The sequence below is a fragment of the Myxine glutinosa genome, chromosome 2 (genome assembly GCF_964187855.1).
Source record: "Myxine glutinosa chromosome 2, kmMyxGlut1.1, whole genome shotgun sequence".
Classification (NCBI taxonomy): domain Eukaryota; kingdom Metazoa; phylum Chordata; class Myxini; order Myxiniformes; family Myxinidae; genus Myxine; species Myxine glutinosa.
Window position 1 is genome coordinate 198394649 of NC_136262.1, and position 25170 is coordinate 198419818.

At 45.0% G+C, this 25170-nt stretch overlaps 2 protein-coding genes across 4 annotated transcripts in view; one reads left to right on the top strand and one right to left on the bottom strand.

The window, feature by feature from the left end:
* ST3GAL5 (ST3 beta-galactoside alpha-2,3-sialyltransferase 5) overlaps positions 1-25170 on the top strand; it is a 1112943-nt gene that overhangs the window by 964688 nt on the left and 123085 nt on the right. The gene's annotated exons all lie outside the window — the stretch shown is intronic.
* EIF2AK3 (eukaryotic translation initiation factor 2 alpha kinase 3) overlaps positions 1-25170 on the bottom strand; it is an 82405-nt gene that overhangs the window by 39298 nt on the left and 17937 nt on the right. The window contains exons 1-4 of one of the 3 annotated variants that reach the window (XM_068106492.2): positions 22476-23275; positions 22224-22323; positions 21408-21639; positions 12427-12613 (exon numbers count right to left, since the gene is read on the bottom strand). In XM_068106492.2, the coding sequence (XP_067962593.2) occupies positions 12427-12613; positions 21408-21639; positions 22224-22323; positions 22476-22503 (547 nt within the window). In that variant the 5' untranslated portion in view covers positions 22504-23275. Of the gene's footprint in view, positions 1-12426; positions 12614-21407; positions 21640-22223; positions 22324-22475; positions 23276-25170 lie in introns of those variants that run through there. The other 2 variants (XM_068106489.2, XM_068106491.2) reach the window with 2 other exon arrangements.

The window sequence follows — 25170 nt, forward strand, 5'->3', positions numbered from 1 at the left end:
CAGGTCTTCAGAGAGTGAGGAGGCAGCAGACTGCCGATCTGAGGGAAGAGGAATGGAGCGGCAGAGAGTGGAGTCATCAGCAAAGAGATAGAGAGGATTTTCGAGAGAGTCAGAGAGATCATTGATGAAGACCAGAAAAAGCATGGGGCCCAGAACACTGCCTTGGGGAACTCCAGCCTGAACAGGAAGAGGAGATGAGAGAAACCCATTCAGGGCCACACGTTGACGACGACTAGAGAGGAAGTCCGCCAGCCATGCGTGGAGATTTCCATGGATACCAAAGGAGGAGAGTTTGGTGAGCAGAGCGGGGTGCCAGACCGTGTCGAAGGCACGTGATATGTCGAGGGAGACAGCTCTAATTTCCTGTTTGGCATTGAGGACCTCCATCCATTGTTGAGACAGCAGAAGCAGCATGTCCAGAGTAGAGTGACCTGGTCTGAAACCAAATTGATGATCAGAGATCAAGCCATTGGAGAAGAGGAAAGATTTCATATCAGAAGCAATGATGGATTCCATGACTTTGCTGATAATTGGGAGAAGGCTGATTGGTCTGTAGTTGCTAGGATCTGTTTTTGCACCTTTTTTGTGCAAAGCGGTGATGTTGGCTGATTTCCAAGCAGATGGCAGTTGACCTTGAGCAAAAGAGAGGGTGAAGAGAACAGAGAGAGGGTGAGATAGAGCAGCAGAGCAGGATTTTAGGACCCGTGGGCTGATGCCGTCGGGTCCAGTTGCAGAATCAGAGTCGAGGGTTGACAGAAACTTTTCCACCTTGTCAGGAGGAAAGGACACGGAGTCCAGGAGCAGCAGGGTACGACTGGGTATGGTGGGTACAGAGAGGGATGGGTTTGGGACACAAGATTTAGAGGCAAACACAGAGTTGAGGCATTCAGCTTTTTCACGTGCGGAGTCAGCTGTGTAGCCGTTTGAGGTAAGGGAGGGGATGGAGGGGGAACAAACACCAGAAACGGATTTGACCAGACGCCACCAGGATTTGGAAGAGGGAGACAGATAAGAGAGTTCGGTCTTGAGAACGGAGAGATATTGTTTCCTGGCTCTCCTGAGGGTGGACACACACTTGTTTCGGGCTTTGTGAAAGGAAATGAGATTTCCTTCCGTTGGATTTGCTTTCCAGGAGACGAAGGCAAGTTGTTTCTGGGCAACAGCCTCACCACAAGATTCCGTGTACCATGGACGGGAGGAAGGGTATGACAACTGAAGACGAGATGGGATAAATCTGTGCATGAGAGAGAGCAATTTACTTTGGAAGAATTCCCAGGATGAGTTGATGTCAGAGGTGGTAGAGATGGGAGACCAGTCCAGATGATTGATGGCTGCTTGAAGACCGTGCCAGTTGGCCTGAGTGAAATGCCAGACTCGTCGACGCTGAGCAGGCTCCCTGAGGATGGTCAGAGAGATGTCCACTTTAACAAGGACATGATCAGATGATCCGATCGGAGCAGAAGAAGAGCAGCAGACATTTTCAGGGAAGTTAGTCATAACCAAGTCCAGAAGAGAAGATGTTCCGTTGACTGAGATCCGGGTCGGGAAATTGACAGATTGTGTCAGTCCCAGTGAGTCGCAGAAGTCCTTTGCTGAGGAGCCATGGCTGGTGAGAGAGGTACCCACACCCAGCCAACTGGCATGATGACAGTTGAAATCACCACATATGAGGAAGAGAGAGTTGGGATGAGTAGATAGAAGTTGGTCCATATCATCAGACAGCGAGATGTAGATGGAGTCATCACTGTTTGGTGGACGGTACAACACACATATGAACAAGAGGTGGGAGCGAAGGGGAAGCCGTAGCCAGAGGTATTCCTGGGGGTGAGGTGGAGAGAGTGCAGTGCAGGGCGAGTGAGGAAGAGAGTTTGTGATAAAGATAGCAACCCCGCCTCCAGGACGAGGCTCAGGTCTATCATACCGGAGGAGGGAGTAGCCCGGGAGAGATACTATGGAATCAGAGACATCATAAAGGAGGAAAGTTTCTGTTAAGCAGATCACGTCTGGTTTGACAGAAGCAACCTGTATGGAGAGATCAGTTAAGTTTGAACGAAGGCCCCGGATGTTTGAGGTCCATACCGTTAATGAAGAGGAAGGGGGAGCATCAGATACAGAACAGGGGGGAGGAGGGGTAGGGTAAGATGTGGAAGAGGTGGAAGAGGTAGGGAGAGCTGTTGAAGGTGTGTCAGAGATTTCAGAATAGCTCGGAGAAAGGGAAGGATGGGGCAGACAAAAGGTTTGATGGTGATTGGGTGAGCCACAATGAGGTGTTATTTGAGGAGGGGGAAGAGCGAGGCAGAAGGTTGGGGGAGATGGAGGTGAGAGTTTGAAGGGGGAAGAAGCGGGGAGGACGCTTTGAGGAGGGGGTGTGAGAGGGGGGAAATTGAGAAGCAATGAGGGTGGGGAGATTTGAAGGGGAGGGGTGAGGGGGGAGTTTGGGAGGGAAGGGACAAGGGGAGGGATTTGAAAGGGATGGGATATGGGGGAGATTTGGAGGGGAGGGGTGAGGCAGGAGTCTAGGAGGGGAGGGGCGAGGGGGCGTCTTGGCGGGGAGGGGTGAGGGGGTAGTTTAGGAGGGAGGGGGCAAGGGGGGAGATTTGAAAGGGATGGGTGATGGGGAAGATTTGTAGGGGAGGGGTGATGGGGAAGATTTGGAGGGGAGGGGTTATGGGGAAGATTTGGAGGGGAGGGGTGAGATTGGATTTTTGAAAGTGTACGATTTATGGGAAACGAACATTTATTGCAAAATGAGTTTCTTGTGACCTTCGAGTTAAAAATACGTTTAAGGACGCTGGATGGAGGATGGAGTGCAGGAGAGTTTAGGGAATGTAGAAAAAAGGCACTATAGGAGATCGATATTTTTTTTGGGATGAATTGATTTGGTGAGCAAGTCGAAAGCAGCCTTTTAAAGAAGAAGAAGAAAAAGGTGTTATAAAATATGACGGAATACATAACTTGAGGGGAAAGTGTAAACATTGAAGGTTAATGAGTGAAAACTATCTGGGGAAATGGGGGAGAAACACGTGGTCGAAGAACGAACGAACGAATAAGAATGAATAAACGAATGAGAACAGAGAAGGAAATGTTTTTTTTTTTTGTTTGTTTTTTTTTTAGTTGAGATTTACACAAGGAAGTAGGCTATGGGTGAAAAGCCTGGGAATACAGAGAACGAAAGTTATTGGATCACAAACGACGGACCACTGAGAGAAAAACAAAGCCTCAAGGTTGTACAGTGCACACTGTACAAGGCCTTGCTCCCGACACGGCAAACAGACGATCAATTTATGAAAGATAAACACCGAGAAACAACCAAAGTTGCACACAATAACTTCACACACCGAAAGATAAATACAGTTTCGACAAAATACAATTGTGAACAGACTTAACTTCGAAAAACGTGGAGACCGTGTGGAGCTTCGAAAATCCCTGCCGCCGTCTCCAAGATCTCGCGAGATCTCCGCGAGATCTTTGTACCAAATGTACCTGGAGTTACCGTGCCTATTATCCCCATTCCGTGGAAAGTGTTGTGACCATCTAGGGTACGGATGTTGTGATCTACGTTGTCTGCAACATATTGTATGAAGTTGTCTGGTGTCAGATTGGGAATCTCTACCCCACTGTTGACAGCTGCACTGCGCTCATACGTTGTGACCTCTTGGTAGCTGCAGGTAAAACCATGCTTATGCAGTGTGTCAATGAGGAACTTGGAAGCAAAGTGGTGATGTAGCTGGTCTCCTAAGCCTATTTGAAATGGTGCAAATATTGCTCGGTGGGCGAGTTGCCTGGAACATCGCTTGACCTATTGAGGCCATCTCCTGTGTTGCATCTGTACTTGCAAATAGACCTTGGAGGAAAATCCTCAATGATGCTGGTAGGAATGAGTTGGCTTCTTCTACTGAAGCCATTTCCTCGTACTTAGGATAGCAGTATTTCTGCTGGATGACAAATTTCATGTCATTCTTGATCAGCTTTGCAGCAGCCTGTACTATTTTCATCTTCTCCTCCTCGCAGCTCTCTGGGTGTCCCTGGTGTGAGTGGAATTCATTAATTATACTTTGTGCACTGCTCAAAAAGGTGACAACGTTTGGCTTCCCGTCTATTTCAGTTATTATTATCTTGTCACCAAACTGCTTTTGGATCTGTTGCTTCATATGGGGAAAGCTATAGGGCTCACCGTTAGTGTCAACTAAGTAGTCGCCCATCATTTTTATGAGGTCATGTATGGTGGTTTGCTCCTCGTCATTTTCCTCCAAGTACTCAACAACTTTCATGAACGCTTCTGCTTGTACTTCAACTTGTGGTCTTCCCAGTTTGACATGCTTTGCAGATCTACCATCACTAGGAAGATACTTCTGAGAAATCTGCTTTTGAGTTCGGAAATTTTGCTTATCTACCATCACTAGGAAGATACTTCTGAGGAATCTGCTTTTGAGTTCGGAAATCTGCTTTTGAGCACTGCAAGCTTGGTGGTAGATGGCATCAGCTGCATGAAGGTCATTGATGGTCTATTCTAGCTTTAACTTTCTGGGCCCACTCATCATTCCTCTTTGTGCATGTGTGTAATACTGATGTCTGAAAGTCGAATGTTTTGACTGGTATCAATTTAAAGTCCACCCTTTTCCCACCATATTTGTCACCTGTACCACAGAACAGGCAGTGTTCACTATACTCAAATGGGGAACCTGTAGATCTCAATGTATGGCTTGCCTGGTTTTGACCTTCAGCCTCACATTCCCTCTTTCGCTTGTATGATTCTATACAGTTTGCGTTGGTGTATTCGTCGGCATTTCTTGTGAACCTTCTGTCCAGGTATGGTACTCGTGTCCATGCCTCTCTCTTCACTTGCTCTTTTGATCCCGTCACACCCTTTTTGAGTGAGAGTAGAACTTTCTTGGTCTTTGGATATTAGTTGATGGCAGAGGGTACATTGGGGTTCATCCATCGTTATTTAATCTGAAATCAAGAGACAAGAAGAAAATCCACCACCAATCCCTTAAAAGCATTCTACAATGTTATTGGCAGCATCTTCATTTATTCATAATGTCTTCATTGACCTGAAATATAGTTGATTGATTGTTATCAATGGAGGCTATTTTGATATTATGCGAATTGGGCCTGTGCTGATGCTTAATGACAACAACTTTTGATTATTGACATTGTTCTCATTGTGTTCCTTGACACAAAAGCAAGTGCAAACCCAGAATTAAACCATTATTAGTTACAGGATATGGGTTAAGCTAATTTGTCACAGTGGCCATTTTGGATTTATGCAAATTAGACGCGAACAAATGACCCAATGTTATAAATACTGTTATAAACATGTTCCTTGACTCTGAAAACATGGGTATAGACACCAGAATTAAGTCTCCACGAGTCTCAGATCCTGAGATATAGGCAAAAGTAGTTTGAATGGCAGCCATTTTTAATTTCTGCAAATTAGGCACTGTTCCACAACTTAGATTTTCCTATACTTTTAATATGTTGTTTTGTGAGCTATTCCAAATTAAATGCAGGTAAAATGGATTCTGTGGCAATTTGTTTTGGGTTGACCCCTTTTTTCATATTTTGATTGGACTATTTGTGAACATCAAAATCTGGTTGAGCTCAGAACAACTGGTTCAGTCAAGGACATTAAGAAGATCAGGAAGACATACCATGGTGAGATAATCAGAAAAATTGACCTTTGTGTTGCTTGTGAATCACCAGGTACGAGACATGTTCGAAAGGAGCACAGAGAAGTCGATCAGACAAGCGGTGAGGGTGAGTGGAATGAGTGATGGTGCAATTCAGGCAAGTTTGAAGAAGAGCTTAGGATTGAAACGATACAAACGCCGTTATGTTCAGCAGTTGTTGCCAAATTATTGTGACAAGCAAATGGAGTTTTGTGAACATTTCCTTCAGTGGATTGATCACTGTCCATGAGCGTTACATACCATTATCTGATCTGACAAGGCTGTTTTCCATGTTGGTGGTTTTGTCAACAAGCATAACTGCAGGAAATGACAGTTGGAAACAGCCAAAGTCAGAAAAAACTGCCTGTTTGGCACGGAATGATTTCAACTCAACTAACTTGCTGGGATGTCGTAATGTCACACACACCTCACTAATCTCATTAGAGCCTGGCGTTGGCTTAGCGGTTAGGGTGCCGGCTTAGGATCCTAGGATCCTGGGTTCGAATCCTGGTCGATCACTGAATTAACGCCAGGGGGGTTGACTCAGCCTGTCATCCTTCCGAGGTCGGCTAATTGAGTACCAGTACACTGGTAATTCCCTGCTTGTCGTAAAAGGCGACAAACAGGGTTGGCGGCAGGAAGGGCATCCGGCCGTAAAACATTGCTCCAAAAAGGGGACCGAAAAACAACAACAACCACGGTGCCCGAAAAAGGCCAACCCCCGCTTGCGGGGAAAAATGGCCTCTAAAGGTTTTTTTTTTTTTAAACTCAATGGACCTTTTCAGACTCATTGGACATCCTCCACGATACAATGAACGGACAGAGACATTTGGAATTGCTTCAAAACTGTCTTCTTCCAAAAATTCAGCAATGGGACAACACAGATGAAAGCATTTTTATGCAAGATGGTGCCCCACACTTTTAGATTGAAGTTTGTAATTGGTTGGATGCCTACTTTTCTGACAGAAGGATCGGGCGACAAGGACTAATAGAGCGGTCATCCAGGGGTCCTGATTTAACTCTGTGCGGTTTTGTTTTGTGGGGATGGAGAAAAAAAGTGTCTGCCAGCAAACGTGCTCATTTGGATTGAATGGAAAGTTATATCTGCAAAGTCTTTGCCGATTAATTACAGCAGTTTTTCAGGTGTTCAGTGGAAAATGTTTCTGAACGATTGAACAATGTGCTGAGAAGGTGCTCATGTTGAAATTTGATGTTCACAAATTAAAATGGTATTAATGGCCTTCAGGAAAAAAATATTTTGGTGGTTTATTTACATTAACAATGTGGTATTTCTATATTTGAAATACGAGTACATCGTATGAAGACTTTATTATGGATCACCCTGTAGAAAGCCACCCTGGTGATGTCTGTGCTTACCCTGCTGTTCCCATCTCCAGATCCCCATCCCCAGTGAATTTAGGTTGATAAACTGAGATTTAATTAATGTGGTGCTGATGTGGAACAGGTTTAATGGAGCAAATGGCCTCATCCTGCATCCAACTTCCTTATAAATCGAATTAATACAAAAAACGTTTCCAGACACCCCAGGTGCATCAGACAAAATACTTACTCCTAAACTTAAGCAGTCACGAAATATAGACTTGAGGATGCAACATGGACTTCCGTTTCCGGTTTTGCCGGTGAGGTCGTGTGTTTTCCCAAGCTCTCCACGCAGCCAAAGTCAGAAAAAACTGCCTGTTTGGCACGGAATGATTTCAATTCAACTAACTCAATGGACCTTTTCAGACTCATTGGCTCAGCTTCACGCTGTTCAAACCAAAGCTTTCAGAATCATCGGAATCTCCCGCGATGAAGCCGATTGTGAGGGCCTTTCACTTACTCACCGCAGGCAGGTTGGTGGTCTTTCTGTCTTCTACCGACTCCTTTCTGGCCTAGACCCCCAGCCCTGTCTGTGCTCTGTCCCCGAAATACTCCTACAGGTCGCACAAGATCTGCCTGCAACCCTCTTATAGTGAAACTGGCAAAATCAAGACTCTCTGCTCACCTTCACTCTTTCATTCCTATTTTCTCCTGCCTCTGAAACAAACTCCCTCACTCTGTTCAATCCCACTCATCCCTCCAAGTCTTTAAAACAGCTGTTTACCACAATCTCTTATCTTCAACCATCGAAAACCTTGATGTTAATTCACCACAGATTCACTGTTCTGAAATACCGACTTCTTTCCTGGCAGTCCTAGCGGTGTCCAAGTGTTTTTACCTCTCCCACCCACTGCCCCCCTTCCCACGCCTCCTCCCCCCAAGCCCGCTACCTCCCACAGATCTCCCGATGTTCCTGCTCTCAAATGTTGTACTTGTGGGCTTCCCCATCTCTCCCCATCTTGTCTCCCGCTCTCTTTATTTCGTCGCACGTGTCCGTTTGTGTTTTTTTTTGTCATTAATGTTAGCTCTTGCATGAGCCTCAATCTTGTAGACAAAAAAAAAATCAAAAAAAATCATGATTTACAGTCGTGGCCAAAAATAATGGCAACCTTGCACTTTGTTAAATAAGTCACAATTTTCACTGAAAATAAGTTGAAATTGACAAAAGTATTTGGTCTCCACAATTCTTTATTTCACTGTTAATATTACAGAACCGTTGTTTTTGATTCAGAACTTAATATGTCCTTTTAAATCAGAAAATAAAAAGAAATGGCATTGACAAAATTATTGACACCCTGGACTTAATATTTGGTAGCACAGCCTTTGGACAAAATAACTGCCATCAAGTGCTTCCTTTAGCCATGAATGAGCTTCCTCCACCTCTCTACTGGCAGTTTGGCCCACTCTTGTGCAAACTGCTCCAGTTCTCCCAGATTTGAAGGGTGCCTTCTCCCAACTGCTGTTTTCAGATCTCCCCACAGGTGTTCAATGGGATTTAGATCTGGAATCATTGCTGGCCACTTCACAACAGTCCAGCGTTTCGTCTTGAACCATTCCTGGGTGTTTTTTTTGAAGTGTGTTTGGGGTCATTGTCCTGCTGCAAGACCCATGACCTTTGATGGAGACCCAGCTTTCTGACACTGGGTTGAACATTGTGCTTCAAAATGCCTCGGTAATCTCTTGATTTTCATGATGACATGCACACATTCAAGGCACGCAGTGCCAGAGGCAGCACAGCAACCCCAAAACATCACTGAACCTCCTCCAAGTTTGACTGTAGGGAAGGTGTTCTTTTCTTTGAAGGCTTCATTTTGTTTTCTGTAAACATAGAGATGATGTGCTTCACCAGAAAGCTATACTTTGGTCTCATCTGTCCACATGACATTCTCCCAGAAGGATTTTGGCTTGTTCAGGTGTGTTTTGGAAAACTCCAGTCAGGCTTTTTAGCAGTGGGGTCCTCCTGTGCCTCCTACCATAGAACCCCCTTTTGTTGAGTTTGCGACGGATGGTGCAAGTTTAAACTGTCAAACTTTGTGTCTGAAGATCAGCCTGAATCTGTTTGGCAGTTGATCAAGGTGCTTTCTCCACCATTTGAATAATCCTTCGCTGCAATCTTCGATCGCGTTTTCTCTTGCGGCCACGTCCAGGGAGGTTTGGCTGCAGTGCCATGGGCCTTAAACTTCATGATAACATTGCGTATGGTGGACACAGGAACACCAACATCTCTGGAGATAGACTTGTAGCCTTGAGATTGTCCATGCTTGGCTACAATCATGTGTGACATCCTCAGATAATTCTCTGGTTTTCTTTCTTTTTCTCCATGCTCATTGTGGTACACACAGTGACACAAAACAGCAGAATGACTCCTTTCCTCGATTTAAACTGGTTGATTGGGTGATTTTTATGTTGCAGGCACCTGCAACTCACCACAGGTGAGTTGAATTCCAAAGTAAAGGAGAATCACCTGCTTGAAATCTATTTATTTCTCACAACTTCTAAAAGGCGTCAATAATATTGGCCGGGCCATTTTAGGATGTCTGTGTGGAATAAGCTAAGATTTAGTAATTTTTCAGCTTTTTTGTTTTGTTCCACTGAAAACCAAAGAAATACATATGTGGATACCAAAACATTGTTTAATTTCAACAATTTTCTGGAAGAAACGGTGCGTTATTTGAAAAAGTGCAAGGGTGCCAATATTTTTGGCCACGACTGTATATTGCCTTGAGTTTATAAGATACAAGTACTGTATGTCATATGCACATACCTGTCAACTCTCACACATTTGGCATGTCATGCTCTCACGGCCGACCACTGAAATCTCACGCTTTAGATATTTTTTCGAAACGATAAGTATTTTTACCCAAAGTCATTAGACGCGTCCCAAGTCAAAACAGCTGAGTTGCCAAACAACAAAAAACGCTGTCACTAGTCCATGCAGTTCAGCGAGCCATTTCGTTGTCATTCGGCTCTGAATCTAATGGTCCTTCAACATCAAAATAACCAATGATTAAGAAGTATCATGGTGCCGCGAAGTATGACACAAAGCTCAATCCAGAATGGACAACGAAATATCCATGTTTCGTGTTCAATTCAACAAATAAGCCTTACTCTGATGCACAGTTTGCGCAATCGATCAATCAGCTGCAAACATCAAGGAAGACACATCAAAACAAATATGCACACAAGAGCTTTGAAAAGATCAAGATCCCTACTTACAGCATTTGCAAGGCAAAAAACCACGAGCAAAAAGGTAAGTATTATATACAGTACCTGTATATATAGAATTAGAACCAAATTTGTTTTGTCTATTGAAGTGAGTTTTAAGTTAAATTGTGTTAGTTACATTAGTGTGTTAATTGTGTTAGTGAAAAAGTAAGTACACCCCATGTAAAGTTTTGCCTTTTTCAACATATTTCAACATACAGCTATTTTATCTTCATTTCAACAATATTGATAGATAAAGGTGATATAATATAACAAATATCATGAAACATTTACATTTTGTAGTCCATTGTATAATTTAAATAAACATAAATGCAAATTTCGCTTGTGGAAAAAGTAAGTACACCCCTACATTTATCACTACTTCAAATACCTAAAATTAGAATCAGGTGCACCAGCTCAGGTGCAAATGATTAGAACATTGTTTGAGAGGATCTTTGAGGAACCTGTCTTATTTTAACCTTAGACATTTAGTTTGGTTTGCTCTTTGTTGTTGAAGTGTGCGGCGTCACCATTCCTAGATCAAAAGAGCTCTCTGAGGCCTTCAGAAAGAAGGTTATAGATGCCCACGAGTCTGGGAAGGGATTTAAAAAGATCTCCAAACAATTTGAAATCAATCATTCGACTGTCTGGAAGATCATCTACAAGTGGAGAAGATTCCAAACAACTGCCAACTTGTTCAGGCCAGGCCGCCCCAGCAAGTTCAGCCCGAGAGCAGACCGCAAGATGATGAAAGAAGTCTCTAAGAACCCCAGAATGGCATCACGGGACCTACAGGTAGCTCTTGCCACTGTTGATGTCAAAGTGCACGAGTCTACCATTAGAAAGAGGCTGCACAAATTTGATCTACATGGGAGGTATGCCAGGAGGAAACCTTTGCTGTCCAGAAAGAACATCAGGGCAAGACGAAAGTTTGCCAATGAACACCTCGGCAAAGACCAGCACTTCTGGAACAATGTGCTCTGGACAGATGAGTCAAAGGTAGAGCTATTTGGCCACAGTACCAGAAGACATGTTTGGCGAAAACCAAAGACAGCATTTGACCACAAGAACCTGATACCAACTGTAAAGCATGGTGGTGTAAATATTATGGTTTGGGGCAGCTTTGCTGCACCAGGGCCTGGGCAGCTCACCATCATAGAATCCATAATGAATTCTTAATTGTACCAGAGGGTGCTTGAGGATAATGTGAGGCCATCTGTCGGAAAGTTGAAGCTCAACCGAAGGTGGACCTTGCAACATGACAATGACCCTAAACATACCAGTAAACCCACCAAGGAATGACTGAAAAGAAAGAAATGGAGGGTTCTGGAATGGCCAAGTGAAAGCCCGGATCAAAATCCCATCGAGATGTTGTGGGAGGATTTGAAACGAGCTGTGCATGCAATTGTGCATGCTGTGGAACAATTTTTTGTTGAATAAATTCTTGCAAAGTCAATTTTTCATTGTTTTTTGTTCAATTAGATCACCTTTATCTGTAGATACTGTTTAAATGAAGATCAAATATTGATATGTCCACATATGTTAAAAAGATTTTAAAAACATTTCATGGGGTGTACTTACTTTTTGCACATGCGAAATTTTATGTTTATTTAAATTATACAATGGACTACAAAATGTAAATGTTTCATGATATTTGTTATATTATATCACCTTTATCTATCAATATTGTTGAAATGAAGATCAAATAGCTGTATGTTGAAATATGTTGAAAAAGTCAAAACTTTACATGGGGTGTACTTACTTTTTCACGTGACTGTACATGACCAATTTGCAGTTTTAAAATGAGTATAAATGTAGCAAAACACATGCATTCATTGTCTATGCCAAGATAGTTTTCATTATCTCTGATATATAAAAGTGTTTATTCACTGCAATAAATTAATATATTTCACAGTAATTCAATAATTATATTCTATTTTATTGCCTTTAGAAGCAGTTGACAATTAAATGGTTGCTTTGTTCTATTAATATTAAATATATTGATATTAAATTTTACAACTATTAATTAAATATTTTCACTCCAAGCAGGTTTGGGTTGACAGCTATGTATACATGGTAACTAAAAACCAAAATGAAGCAAATACATATTTTAAATAATGGTTATAGTTGTTATAACAACAAAAAAGCGGGTGAAGTCAGTCAGTCATACCGAGGTAAACACTCGCCTCCACTACACTCCGGGCCTGCTCAACCAGATCCTCTTCTCCCTCTTCCTGGTTACACCAGTGTCTCTTTTGACTGGGGTCCAAGGCAGGCACATTGGACTGGTCGAACAGGCTAATGGAAAATATCTTACCGCCCTTCAGTAACCAGGCTGCTGCCACCGGGCTGTCGAACTGCACAGACAGAAAATGCAAATGTCCTTTAAATCAAGGCTTGCAGACCAATGTTTTTTTGTTTTTTTTTCATTCATTAATTAATGAATTAATGAATTAATTAGAGAAGATCCATTCATTCAGGGCTTCCAACAAAAGATGGCATCAATATGGTTCTAGCCCTTCTAGGAAACAATGGAATAGCAACCTTTCATAATACAATATCACAGTGTGTGAAAAACTGCTGGATCTTTTGCAACATCTTCAATTACTACACAGGAAGTCTCTGACTTATTAGAAGGTTAAAAGTTCCTGCAGTCCATTTGAAATGCGATTGGTACGCAAGTCGGAAAATATTGCGGAACCCTACAACATGTACGTTATGCTACCATGTCACTGAGGCAAATTAAAATATTTTCCCATATGTTTTTTTTACCTTTAACTACCTTTTTGTAACAACAATAAATAAAATGCAATGATAAGTAACACAATAACAACACAAAACAGAGAGAGAAAAAAATAAGGATTTTCATTGTTCCAATCATCGAATGATTAAGGTCTAGTGAATGTCGAATTAAGGAGGGAGTTTCACCTTTATCAGATCGTATTTATAAACGTCCAGTATTGTCTCCAATGTTAAGGTTCTGCTTTTCTTCGTTTCAGGAATATCACTGCAACATTTATCAGCCATGAATAGGGTTTGATGTCACGGTAAAATATGTGGCACTATGAATGCAGCTGTGAGCAGTGTACAGTGCACAGGATACTGCAGACCATGTGACGCTCAGACTCTTTACATCTCACGGAAGAAAGAGTAACGCTTCGCCAAACGACGAAGGTCATGTCCTGACATCGCTCCTCTTCATCTTCTCGTGGCTGGCTCGCATTGTCTGGCATTGGTGTTGAACAAGATTGTGAGGACAAGCGCGGCTGGAAGAGCAAGCTGCGTGCCAAGGCCTGTTCACTTTGCACACAAAGCCAGGAGTCAGCGGACCGCGTGGCGAGGCCTAGTTCACGCCCACCGGAGTGCAGCCTGCGTTTTTCGTGCGCTAGGATGCGGGGCCCGGGACAATTCCTGACGAGGTTCAAGAGCCGATTAGAGCTAAGTGCCACAAATCACACATTTATTTTCCAGTTATTTTTTCCATTGTTTGTATTTGAGTCTGTATGGGGGCGATCTATAGTTATGGGGGCGATCTATAGATTATAGTTAGGACAAAAATATAGTTAGGACTATATTTTTATCGTGCATTCTTTGTGACCGGAATTTTCTTTAATAAAGCCGGTATTTTTGTACATTTTACTTCTGTGTGGTTGGAGTTGATTTATCCAGGTGCGGAGAAGTTGGGTGGAAGCCGTCCAGGTGAGTTTGTCATCCTCCATACCCTCGCGTGTTACGAATACCATGATTTTGGATTGAACGCCTGGGAGTAAAGCTCGTTTGGTTATCCGTGTCTCCCTGCGGTGTTCACCACAGTGTAGCCACATGACAACTGGTGTCAGGAGAGTGGGATTCGAACCTCGGACACTCGGTGTCTGAAGGTTGCGAGTTCGACACCCTCTGAGGGCGAATTGCGCTAAGCTTTCGGAAGCAAAATGTTTAACGATTGTCTTTCCCTTGTCGAGGGGGAGGTAATCGTAGTGCCAGGGTGTCAAACTTTTTTTCGTCGATTGGTGTACAAAGCGAAACATCACGCTTTCGGAAAATTTAATTTTTTTTTTTTCTGAGGCAAAATACGCGCGAGGGTAAAAACCGCCTGCCAGCACATAATGGCGGCTATGAACGGCATGGCTGAGCGGGTAGGGGATCCCGAAGAGTATGGAAGCGAGCCGGAGGTAAAGGGATTAGAGGATATGAGTGGAACTTTCCCCGTCCCGAGCGTTCGAACCCCCTCCCCCATAATATTGGGGCCTGGGGTGCCAGGAATGGCTGCGATGCCCAACCACGACTGGATACAAATGTTTATGGAATGAATGAAGGGAGAAATGAATGTCCAGAGTGAACGATTGGAAAATAATATGAGGGGAGAAATAAGGGTAATGAGTGACAAAATTGATGGATTTAAAGGGGAAATGAGGAGAGATATGAAGGGAATGAGTGACAAAAATCGATGGAATAGAGGGTAATACGTACACATGGAATAGAGGGCTGGCGCTCCTGCCTCTCATCTTGCTCAGTTTGATGCTGTGGAAAACGTCGGAGGTCACTCTTTCATCTCGGTACCGCCCCCTTTCTGGTCTTGCACCCTCTGCCCTTTTCGTGCTTTGTCCACCCCAGGTTTCTGCAAGTCGCTCGTCGTCCACCATCAACCCTCTTCCGGTGAAACAACCTAAATCTAGGATCATTGCTCACCTTCACTCATTTGTTCCTCTTTTATTCCACCTGTGGGACCAACTTCCACATCCTCTTCAATCTCATTCTTCCCTGCAGGTCTTCAAGACAGCTGTTCACCACCATCTCAGATCACCCCCCCCCCCCCCATCCAAAACCATGACCTTCTCAGTTCTCTACCACCATCAACCCCTCACCCACCACCCCCAAGCCCACCCTTTCCAAATTCCCAGTTTTTCCTTCCTGAGAGTTTGCTCTTTCGTCCATCTTGTCCACCAGTGCGTCCTCCCTACCCTTCATTCTTACCTGCATCCTTTATTTGTCTGTCTCCCTCTATTTTGTCCCTCGGTCCTGCTGTTTGTTTCCCCCTCTGTTTCTGCTGTTCCTCTGTGATCCTTCATCTACACCAGTGGGACACTCCATGGACAGATGGACCACACTGTACGCCTGTCGGCAACCATGAAGTATAAAAAATAAAAAGAGGATGTTAATAAAAATGGGGAACAGATGGGAGGAATGAGTGACAAAATTGATGGTTGGACGAGTGAATTAAAGGAAGAACAAAAGAATGAACTTGGAGTACAGGAGAAGCCATGGGCAACAGAATTGGAGTCAAAACGGGAAGAGATGGCATTGGGAATGGAAGAGTGTGACACCCAAGCTGAAACACTTGGGGCACAGGAGACGACATGTTTGAAAATAAATGGAGGATGTTTAACTCGAAAAGACGTGAAAGGCTGTCGGGTTGGTGTGGATGTCACAATGCAACAACAGGAAGAGGAATTGGGACTTGTGCAGCACCCGGGCCGTGGTGTGGAGCAACAGGGGATAAAAATATTTGAGGTCCGTGTAACAGAACCGGACCGGGTGTGTAAAGATAAAGACCTGTTGGGGCCACAATTGATTGATAATGATGATGATGAGAATGATTGGACACAGCGGCTGGAAACCTTGGACAGTACCATCGAGGAAGAGGTTGCTCTGGTCCAAGAGAGTCTGGGGGATGAGGTGAGTCGGTTCATGGAGTGTACCCAGGATGAGATTAAAGTGACCGAGGGGACCCTCACCATGAACAACAATTTCGTACAAGAGGCTCCGAAACTGGATGTGTTTCCGCAGGGGGGATGTGTTTTGGCTCTGAGCTAGATTCGGACATGGAGGATCTGGGAGATAGAGCCTTGGAAAAGCTGGCCCCCATTGTAAATTTGGAACAGCTGCATGGAGGGGCAGAATAACACACAACTAGAAGGTGGAAGCACACAACTAGAACATTTGAAAGCAGGGACATCGGGAGATCTGTGGGAGGTAGAGGGATTGGGGGGAGGAGGCGTGGGAAGGGGGGGGGGTGTGGGGGGGGATGGGAGAGGTAAAAAAAAACATGGACACTGCTAGGACTTCCAGGGAAGAAGTCAGTATTTCAAAAAAGTGTATCTGGGGTGAATTAACGGGGATAGAAAAGATCAAGGTTTTGGATGGGGGAAGATAAGAGATGGTGGTGAACAGCTGTTTTGAAGACCTGGATCGAGGAGGAGTGAGTTTGAGGAGTGGGAGGAGTCCGAGGTGGTTTTTCACAGGTACCTGGTATGGGGTATAATGAGGACCACTAGGGGGAGGTGTTGTAGGTCGCGCTTTGGTGGCGGCACCACGGATGGCCATCAAGGGCCTGATGTGGTGACCGCCTGGGCATGCGGCTTGACAGCCTCTCCCTGAGACTCTGGGACAGCCAGCATGTGCTGACCTGCCATGCTGTGCTGGTCTGTGGACTTGGGTCGAACCGCATGGACAGGAATGTTATAGCCTACTGGACAACCATTGGGGCATCCGTGGAACATAATGGTGTGCGCATGATCTTCCACAGATGATCTGTTGTGATTTGTGGACTCTCGGCTTGGGAAGAGACCCATGGGATGGAATTGGGAATTTGGAACGAGCCGAGCATATGGGGAACTGCTCGGCTGGCAGGTGTATGGAGAAGCACCCTTCTTTGGTGAAGATAGTGGATTGTGAAAAAGAATTGGCACGAGTAATCTGTGGGTTAGTTGCAAAATTTAAGGGTGAATTTTGTGAAGAGGCCATGGTGGACACTGCACAGTGGCACCATTATTGATCCAGGTGTGTTAGACCAAAGTGTTGGAGGCTGGGACAAAAATGGATAGAGTAGCAGGACACAGCCTTCAACTGGCTGCGGGGGCGACGGTGCCAATATTTTGAATGCGGGGTTGTGGTGATGTAGTTGGGTAGTCTGGAGGTCAACGTGGTGTTATGGGTGTCCGAGGTGTGCGGACCGTGTCTTCTGGGATTGAGTCTCCTGGTGGAGCATGGCTGTCTGCTAGACCCTGGGCATGGTCAAGTGTGGGTGGGCACTGGGGGCTGCATGTGGTCGGACTGGGGGATGATGTGGAGGTGCAGGGGACGTGGCTGTCGGGATGCCACACACTGTGACTGTGCCTCCCAGGTCCGAGGCCTTAGGAATGGCGGAGTTGGCGGCAGGTGCTCACCACATTGGCCTGCTGGGGCGAGTGGAGGCGTGTTCCTCGCAGGGGGCCGAAGGATGGATGGTGGGTCACATCCTTATGAACATTCATGGGCTATGTTGGCGTTTTGGCTGCTCAACTTATCCCAGTGGCCCTTGCACGGTAGAGGGGCAGTGCTGTCATAGCCAAATGTAGTAGTGTAGTAAAGATCACCGGAGGAGGCGGATCGACATGCATGCCAGTACAGTCGGATAAAAAGGGAAATTTTGAAATTTGATGGGGGCCTCTGGGACAAATTTTGGGATTCAGTAGGGTGGATGGCACTCTTGGACCCGACCAACCTGCAACTACAAGCACATCAAGGTAAAGGTAAGGTGCCTTGATGTTTACCGTCTCAGGGTTCATTACTCGCTCATAAATTGGGACATGTGTAATTTGGAATGGGGGGCACGTGAGAGTGATGGCATGGTCGGTGAGGGGATTGGTACAGTATGTGTGCCACAAAAGTGTCTTGTGGGTGGCGTTTGTTTATGTGTCGAGGTTTTTGTGTTTTTGTGTGGTCGTGAGAATGGAGACTTATGATGGAGTGATGTGGTTAAAACTGTGAATGGGGATTTCACATGTAAGTAGTCCATGGCAGCATCTTTTTCTGTGTGACATCGTTTTATGGAAATGTGGTTGAGAATTGAATGGCAGCGGGGGAGAAAATGTTTTTGTGGATTTTGTGGGTGGGGAAGGTGTGTGTCCGCAGGTACGGATCCAGCTCTGGAGGAGCGGTGACTGTGGCCCCCTCTGCGGTAATGGCCCTGGCAGCCAGTGGTCTCGGGAAATTGGGAGCCCGTCAGCGGTGGGGTCTGGTGGGGCGCCCTGCGGTTATGGAGACCCTTGGCGACCCGTGAGGCTGTGTGAAAGCCTGAGGCGATGAAGCCTGGTCTGGAGACCTCCCCGGTGGGATGACAGCTAAAGGAGCTGTTTGGCTGTCACGGGGCCAAGAGTTAAAGGGGGGAGGGGTGGGGGTGAAGAAGTCGTAAGTCGGGCAACTTGTTTTTGGACTGCGGGCACCACAGCTTGAAGCGCCCCCACCATCTTGCTTGTATGGTACCTCCCCGCTGCCTAGTAGAAACACACACACATGTGTAATGACATCTATGCCATGGTCCTGCAGGGGGTGAAATACATGCTTTGATGATTATCTGAAATGTGTGTGAAAGGTTATGGGATTTGTGTGAGTGAATGGGGGAGAAATCCACCGAGCCATGTCACTCACCTGTAACACCAGGACAGGGCCCGCAGAAATTTGGGGTACATTGGGATGGCCCCGCCGGTAACATTGCGTATTGTGGCATCCAACGGGGGACGTGGTCTGTAGACTGGGGTTGTACAAATGTTTTATTGAATTTTGGCATTTCTGATAAGTCTTGTGGTTAAGGTAGTTTTTTTTTGCATGTTGACATTTTCTTCCTGCCCCAGGAGATAGGAGCAAGGACTTCAAGTTTTGTAAATATTTGAAATGTAAATTGTTGCTGAAGGGGGTAGAACGTTACGGACGATAGGTAAGTAGCTGTGGCTCACTTCCCACAACCCTCCTGATTTATTTCATAAACTAATTAAGTGTGAGTCGGTAAGTTTTAATACTGGAATGGTAGCGCCTGCAGTGAACCTTGTGGGGGCTATGGTTCCGGGGGGGGGGGGGGTGGGGGAGGTTTTACGTTTGCTGGGGGTAGGCACTACCTTAGTGCTGGTAGAATTGCATAGGTGGTGTGCTCCAACTGTTGAGAAGAAGAAGAAACCCCATGTAATAGGAAATTTGTTTCGTCCGTATATCGTGGAAGAGCATATATTTTTGTCCCCATGAGAGGGTGGGGTATGTTAAATAGTGAGGGATTATGGGTAATTAATCCCCTGTATGTAATTGCCTCTGTTATTTTTTTCCTCTGTTCCTTATGACACCAGCAGAACACACACATAATAAGAAGTCACCCATTTATGACACTAAATAAAAACCAACCTAAAACAGGACATTGAGCACTACCGCGGATAACATCGACCTGGTGAGCACACAGGCACAAAAGGTCCGTGAAGCCATGCATCGAAGAGCAGTGATTGGTCTGGGATTTGATTGGCGCAAGGACTGGTAAGATGAGACTCACTAATAGGAGCGGACACGGAGACGTCGTGAGATGGCGACAGAGCCTTGACGAAAAAGGAGCGCTCTGGCTGACATTTTCCCCTCTTGAGTGAGGGACATTGGACATTGGGGCTCTTGAGCGAAGGACATTCCTTGAGACACCAAGATTTTTTCTTCCCCTTTATTTCCTCGCATGTTCTGGGTTTGGTGGCGAGTAGTCGTCTCCCCGACATTTTGCGCTCTTAGCTTCATTCTCTCCTCTTGATTTCCGCTCTCCTCTTCTTCGTCCTCTTGAGTCCTGGCTTTGATGATGAACGGTCATGTCCCGACATTGCTCCTTTTCGTCTTTTCTCGTGGCTGGCTTGCATCGTCTGGCATTGGTGTTGGTGAACGAGATTGTGAGGACAAGCGCGTCTGGAAGAGCGAGATGCGCGCCAAGGCCTGTTCGCTTTGCACACAAAGCCAGGAGTGAGCGGACCACGCGGCGAGGCATAGTTGGCACCCACCGGAGTGCAGCCTGCGGTTTTCACACACAAGGACGCGGGCCTGGGACGATTCCTGACGAGGTTCAAGAGCCGATTAGAGCTAAGTGCCACAAATCGCACATAATTATTTTCCAGTTATTTTTCCCATTGTTTGCAATTGAGACTGTATGGGAGCGCTCCAGTTAAGACATTATTTTTATCGTGCATTCTTTGTGACCGGTATTTTCTTTAATAAAGCCAGTATTTTTGTACATGTTACTTCTGTGTGGTTTGAGTTAATTTATCCAGGTGAGGAGAAATCGGGTGGAAGCCGTCCAGGTAAGTTCGTCATCCTCCTTTCCCTTGCGTGTAACTAATACCGTCATTTTGGATTGAACGCCTGGGAGTAAAGCTCATTTGGTCATCCGTGTCGCCCTGCGGTGTTCACTACAGGGTAGTCACATGACAGTATATACGAGCAAACGTTCATCTTGGACATTAAAAAAAAAAAGAACATAACATATGGAGGTTGGTTCGTAAGTCCAGGTATTCGCCAGTCAGGGACTCCCTGTATACTAGCGGGCATCCCCCTCCTTCCAGGTGCGAGTACCCATGTCGACCCACCGACCACGAATGGCTGCTTCGTGTCCGGGGTATTAAAGAAACGTAAAATTGTTAAGGATAGCACCGCGGACAATATAGTAATCACCAGGATGAGTAACAAAGCGAGGTAAGCATGGGATAAATATGCCGACCCGTAATCACCAATATTGTAATCAACGCGGTGAAAGGTGAGGAAACATGAGGTTAGGAATGTGTGCGATTGGCTGCACCACCTAGATGGAACGTTTGTTGCTGATGCGGACAGACGAGATAACAATAAACATGAATAATGATGCAGGGAAAAACGGTCACACCCAATTGGTCAGTGCCACAACCAATAGAAAAATGAATAATGATGCTAGGAAAAATGGTCACACCTCATTGGTCAGTACAATGACCAGACGAGTGAATACCGATGCTGAGAAAAATGGTCACACCCAATTGGTCAGTAACACAACCAATCAACGGGTGAGGGGAGAAATGAGCACAGCCAATTGGTCAATAACGCGACTAATCAACGAGTGAATATTGGCGACATAGCTACAGCCACACACCCTCTATTTATTATAAGAGATTTAAAGATACTTGCACTCTACTATAATTTACTTCTTTTTTCCCTACAGAAACGAGCAAAATGATAGAGGGTGAAAGTTCAACACTAAGAGGGGCGGAGGGGAACAGTAGAACAAAAGCAGTAGATTATGCAAGAAAAGTAACAGTTATTGATGTCCGGTACATCTCTACTAGAAATAAAAGTGAGAGCAAAAAAAATAATTCACAACCGAGCAAGCATGCAACCAATAGAAATTCATACCTTATACTGCCAGTCAATCTCCCCATTGTTGGTCAAAGCCATGATCTTCCCATCAGGCACAGATAACTTCAGGAGGATGCCCAGGTCCTGGAGCTCACGCTTAGGCTCAGTGCCTCTTTCAGAGCAAATGGACCCAGGCCAAGCACCTCGTGCAGTGCCGGGGATGAAGTCGAAGCCACTCGGGCTTCCTCGGCAAAACATCACATCGTATTGGCCCACGCTAAAGTTCCACCTGCAACATGGCAGAAAAAAAGAATGAAATACCAGTGTTTTACTTTGAACTCTGTTGTTCATTATGCCTTTTATCTAAACGTTATAGATGGTTGCTAGGTAATCACCAACATGACTAGTATAGTCTGCAAAAAGGAAAACAAGGTTCGCCAGAGAATCAGAGGTCATTTATGTAGATAAGGAAGGAACATAACTGGGCCCAAGCCAATTCCTTGGAACACTCTAGCTTTCACTGTGAGAAGAGAGGAAAGGGTTCCATTGATAGCAACATATTGAATACACACGTGGAGGAAGTCAGAAATTCAGGAATGAAGTATTCCTCAGGTATTGTATTTCACAGGAAGTGAGCTTGACAAGTAGAGCAGGATGCTGTGTTGAATTCCCAAAATGTGTCCTGACCTTTTCGTTTAGATTTATGACCATCAAATATTGCTGAAAAAGGAACACCTGTATGCTCAGAGTTGAGTGACAAAAACGGAATCTAAGCTGATGTTCAGGGTCCAGGCTCTTTGAAGAGAGGGACGACTTGATATCTGCAGCAATTGACGATTCCATTACTTTGCTAATAACTGGAAGGGTACTTACTGGCTTGTAGTTGACATAGGACTTGTTTTGTATCCTTCTGGCATGCAGTAGTGATGTCTGCTGACGTCCCTGCAATGGGAATCAGCCAAAGGAGGATAGGCTGAAGAGCGCAGACAGAAAGGCAAGAGCAACAGAGCAGGATCTGAGAACATGGGCCCGTTATCGAAGCAGGGTCAAGGTTGGAAAAAACATTCTCTACCTTCTCAGGTGAAAAGGACAAAATTATGTACAGTATTCCTCTACCATTATTACCATAGCCATTGTTCTGCAGAACAATCATCTGCAGTTCTCCTATGATTACGAGTCCACATTCCACTCGCTTGGCTTCAGTTAGCCACCATGTGTCCTTCCAGATATGAAGAACCAATCAAGATGCATCTTCTTTCTTTCTAAGCACCATTAATCTCTGGAGTAAGCTGCCTCCTCCTGCTTTCCCCACCATCTCCAATCTGCAGCTGTTCAAGGCCTAGATCAACAAGTTCAAGGCCGAGATCAACAACTTAACCATTGTTCTTTAACTTTCTAATATATATATTTTTAATACACTGAAAGATGTCATAGGTTGCGGTTAAGCAACAATGTGCAGAAATCTTGACTGTTGATAACAACATTATTTTTTAAAGATCAACACGTAACACAGATCCATACGCAAATTTTAAAAGGGTTATGTAATATAATACTAGAAGCACCTGGTGGGTGGGATGGGGGTTTTGTTATTATCCTTATTATTATTAGCTTATTTGGAATAGGAATTGCAGATAAGGTATTGTAATGGTGCACCGTCCATCCATCCAACTGTCCGTCTCCTTTTTCGACTTCTTCGGTCAAACGGCTGGGCCAAATCCAGCTGACATTTGGCAGCAAGTTTCTGCTCCTGACTGGTAACAGGCATTGCAAAGCTCGTTCTGGTCACGTGATGTTACGTAGGTCAAAATGGTGTGCTTAGTAAATTCCTTCAAAAATCTTCTTCTCCAGACCCACCAGTCAGAATGCTACAAAATTTGGGTTACAACATTAGGCTAGTACCCATATAAGCTGCAGGTCCAGTGGTCCTATTTTTATTGTAAGTATTATTATTACTCCCGCCAGGGAGTAATGCATTCGATCGTGTCCGTGTGTGTGTTCGTGTGTTTGTGAACAAGATATCTGGAAAAGTTCTGAACGGATTTGGATGAAAGTCGGTGGGATGATTGCCCTTGGGATAAGGAAGAATTGATTAGTTTTTGGTGAAGTTCAGGATATTATTCCGGATCCAGGAATTTTTTGAAGGACTGTTTACCATTGGAAGATAGGGCTCATTTTTTTTTCAATATTATCTTCTACTAGCAGAAGTACCCGGCATTGCCGGGCGGGGGAGGGGAGGGGAGGGGGAAGGGGAGGGGAGGGGAACGGGGGGAGGGGAGGAGGGGGGGAGGGGAGAAGGGGGGTGAGGGGAGAAGAGGGGGGGAGGGGAGAAGAGGGGGGGAGGGGAGAAGAGGGGGGGAGGGGAGAAGAGGGGGGGGGAGGAGAGAAGAGGGGGGGGAGGAGAGAAGAGGGGGGGGAGGAGAGAAGAGGGGGGGGAGGAGAGAAGAGGGGGGGGAGGAGAGAAGAGGGGGGGGAGGAGAGAAGAGGGGGGAGGGGGAGGGGAGAGGGGAGGAGAAGGGGGGAGGGGAGGAGAGGGGGGAGGGGGAGGGTGATGGGGGAGGGGGAGGGTGATGGGGGAGGGGGAGGGGAAGGGGAGGGAGGGAGGGGTAAGGGGAGGGGAGGGGGAGGGGGAGGGGGGAGGGAGGGGGATGGAGAGGGGGGAGGGGAGAAGAGGGGGGGGGGGAAGTACCCGGCATTCCGTGTATAAACGTGAGGGAGAAGAGGGGGGAGGGGGAGGGGGGGAGGGGAGGAGAGAGGGGATATATAGATACAGTATATTCTATATTTAACATTGTGATATGAAAATAGTTTTCATATTTGTTATAAATGTAGTTTCAACTCGTGGTTATGCGTTAGAGCGGTGTATTTTGTTAGCAGCGTCATCTAAAAGGTTCTTTTTTTTTTTTTCTAATAAAGACATTGTCATTTAAAAAAGACCAAAGTGTATATTCGGTTTCCCCGTTTCATAAAATGTATCGTTTGATACGTATAATGCTTCAAACCTTTTTTTTTTTTTTTTTTTTTTTTACCTCAGAAGAGATATCAACATTTACCTCAGCGAATGTCAATCGCGGTGTCACTATTTGATGAACTTATAAAGACTTAGGTGAGTTATAAGTGTGACAAGCATGTGCACGGGATTCTTCCCAGAAGAATGAGTGGTCGCATTAGCTTGTACGACTTAAAATGAGCGAGTTTTGTTTTGACGTTTGGGCCAGTTTTACATGTTGTATCCCTAAGGAATGAAACGAACGTTTTCCTGGCTTACAATTTTATTTGAAGTCACACATGCCTCAAAATACACTCACTTATATAGAATTGAACGCTGAATCCGAAAATGTAAGTGAAATTGCCTTGTTTTTTTAACATTATCTTCTATATATTCTAAATATATATATATATATATATCTGTGCAGTGGCTGTCTTGTGTTGTCTTGTCTTGTGTTGTCACTGAACTACTCCCTCAAACTTTTGTGAAATCGTACTATTCCAACTAGACCCACGGCGGGAGTATGCGCTCTACTGAGGCGTTCTAGTTGTTATTGTTATTACTCGTGAAAATCGAAGATTTTACAAGTATATTGGTTGGTCTTGTGCATTATTTTAAATATATCTCTATGTCAATCGCCTACAGGTCACAATTTTCAACCGATCTTCACTAAACTCCACTAAATGGTAGAGTTTGTCATAAGCAAGAAGCCTATTGTTTTGAAGGTCAAAAAGTGAATAGGTCAACATAGGCCAAAGGTCACCAACTTTGGCGAATTTCTAAAATCCTCAATTTTCAGCCGATTGACTTGAAATTTGAAGAGGATTTGCATAT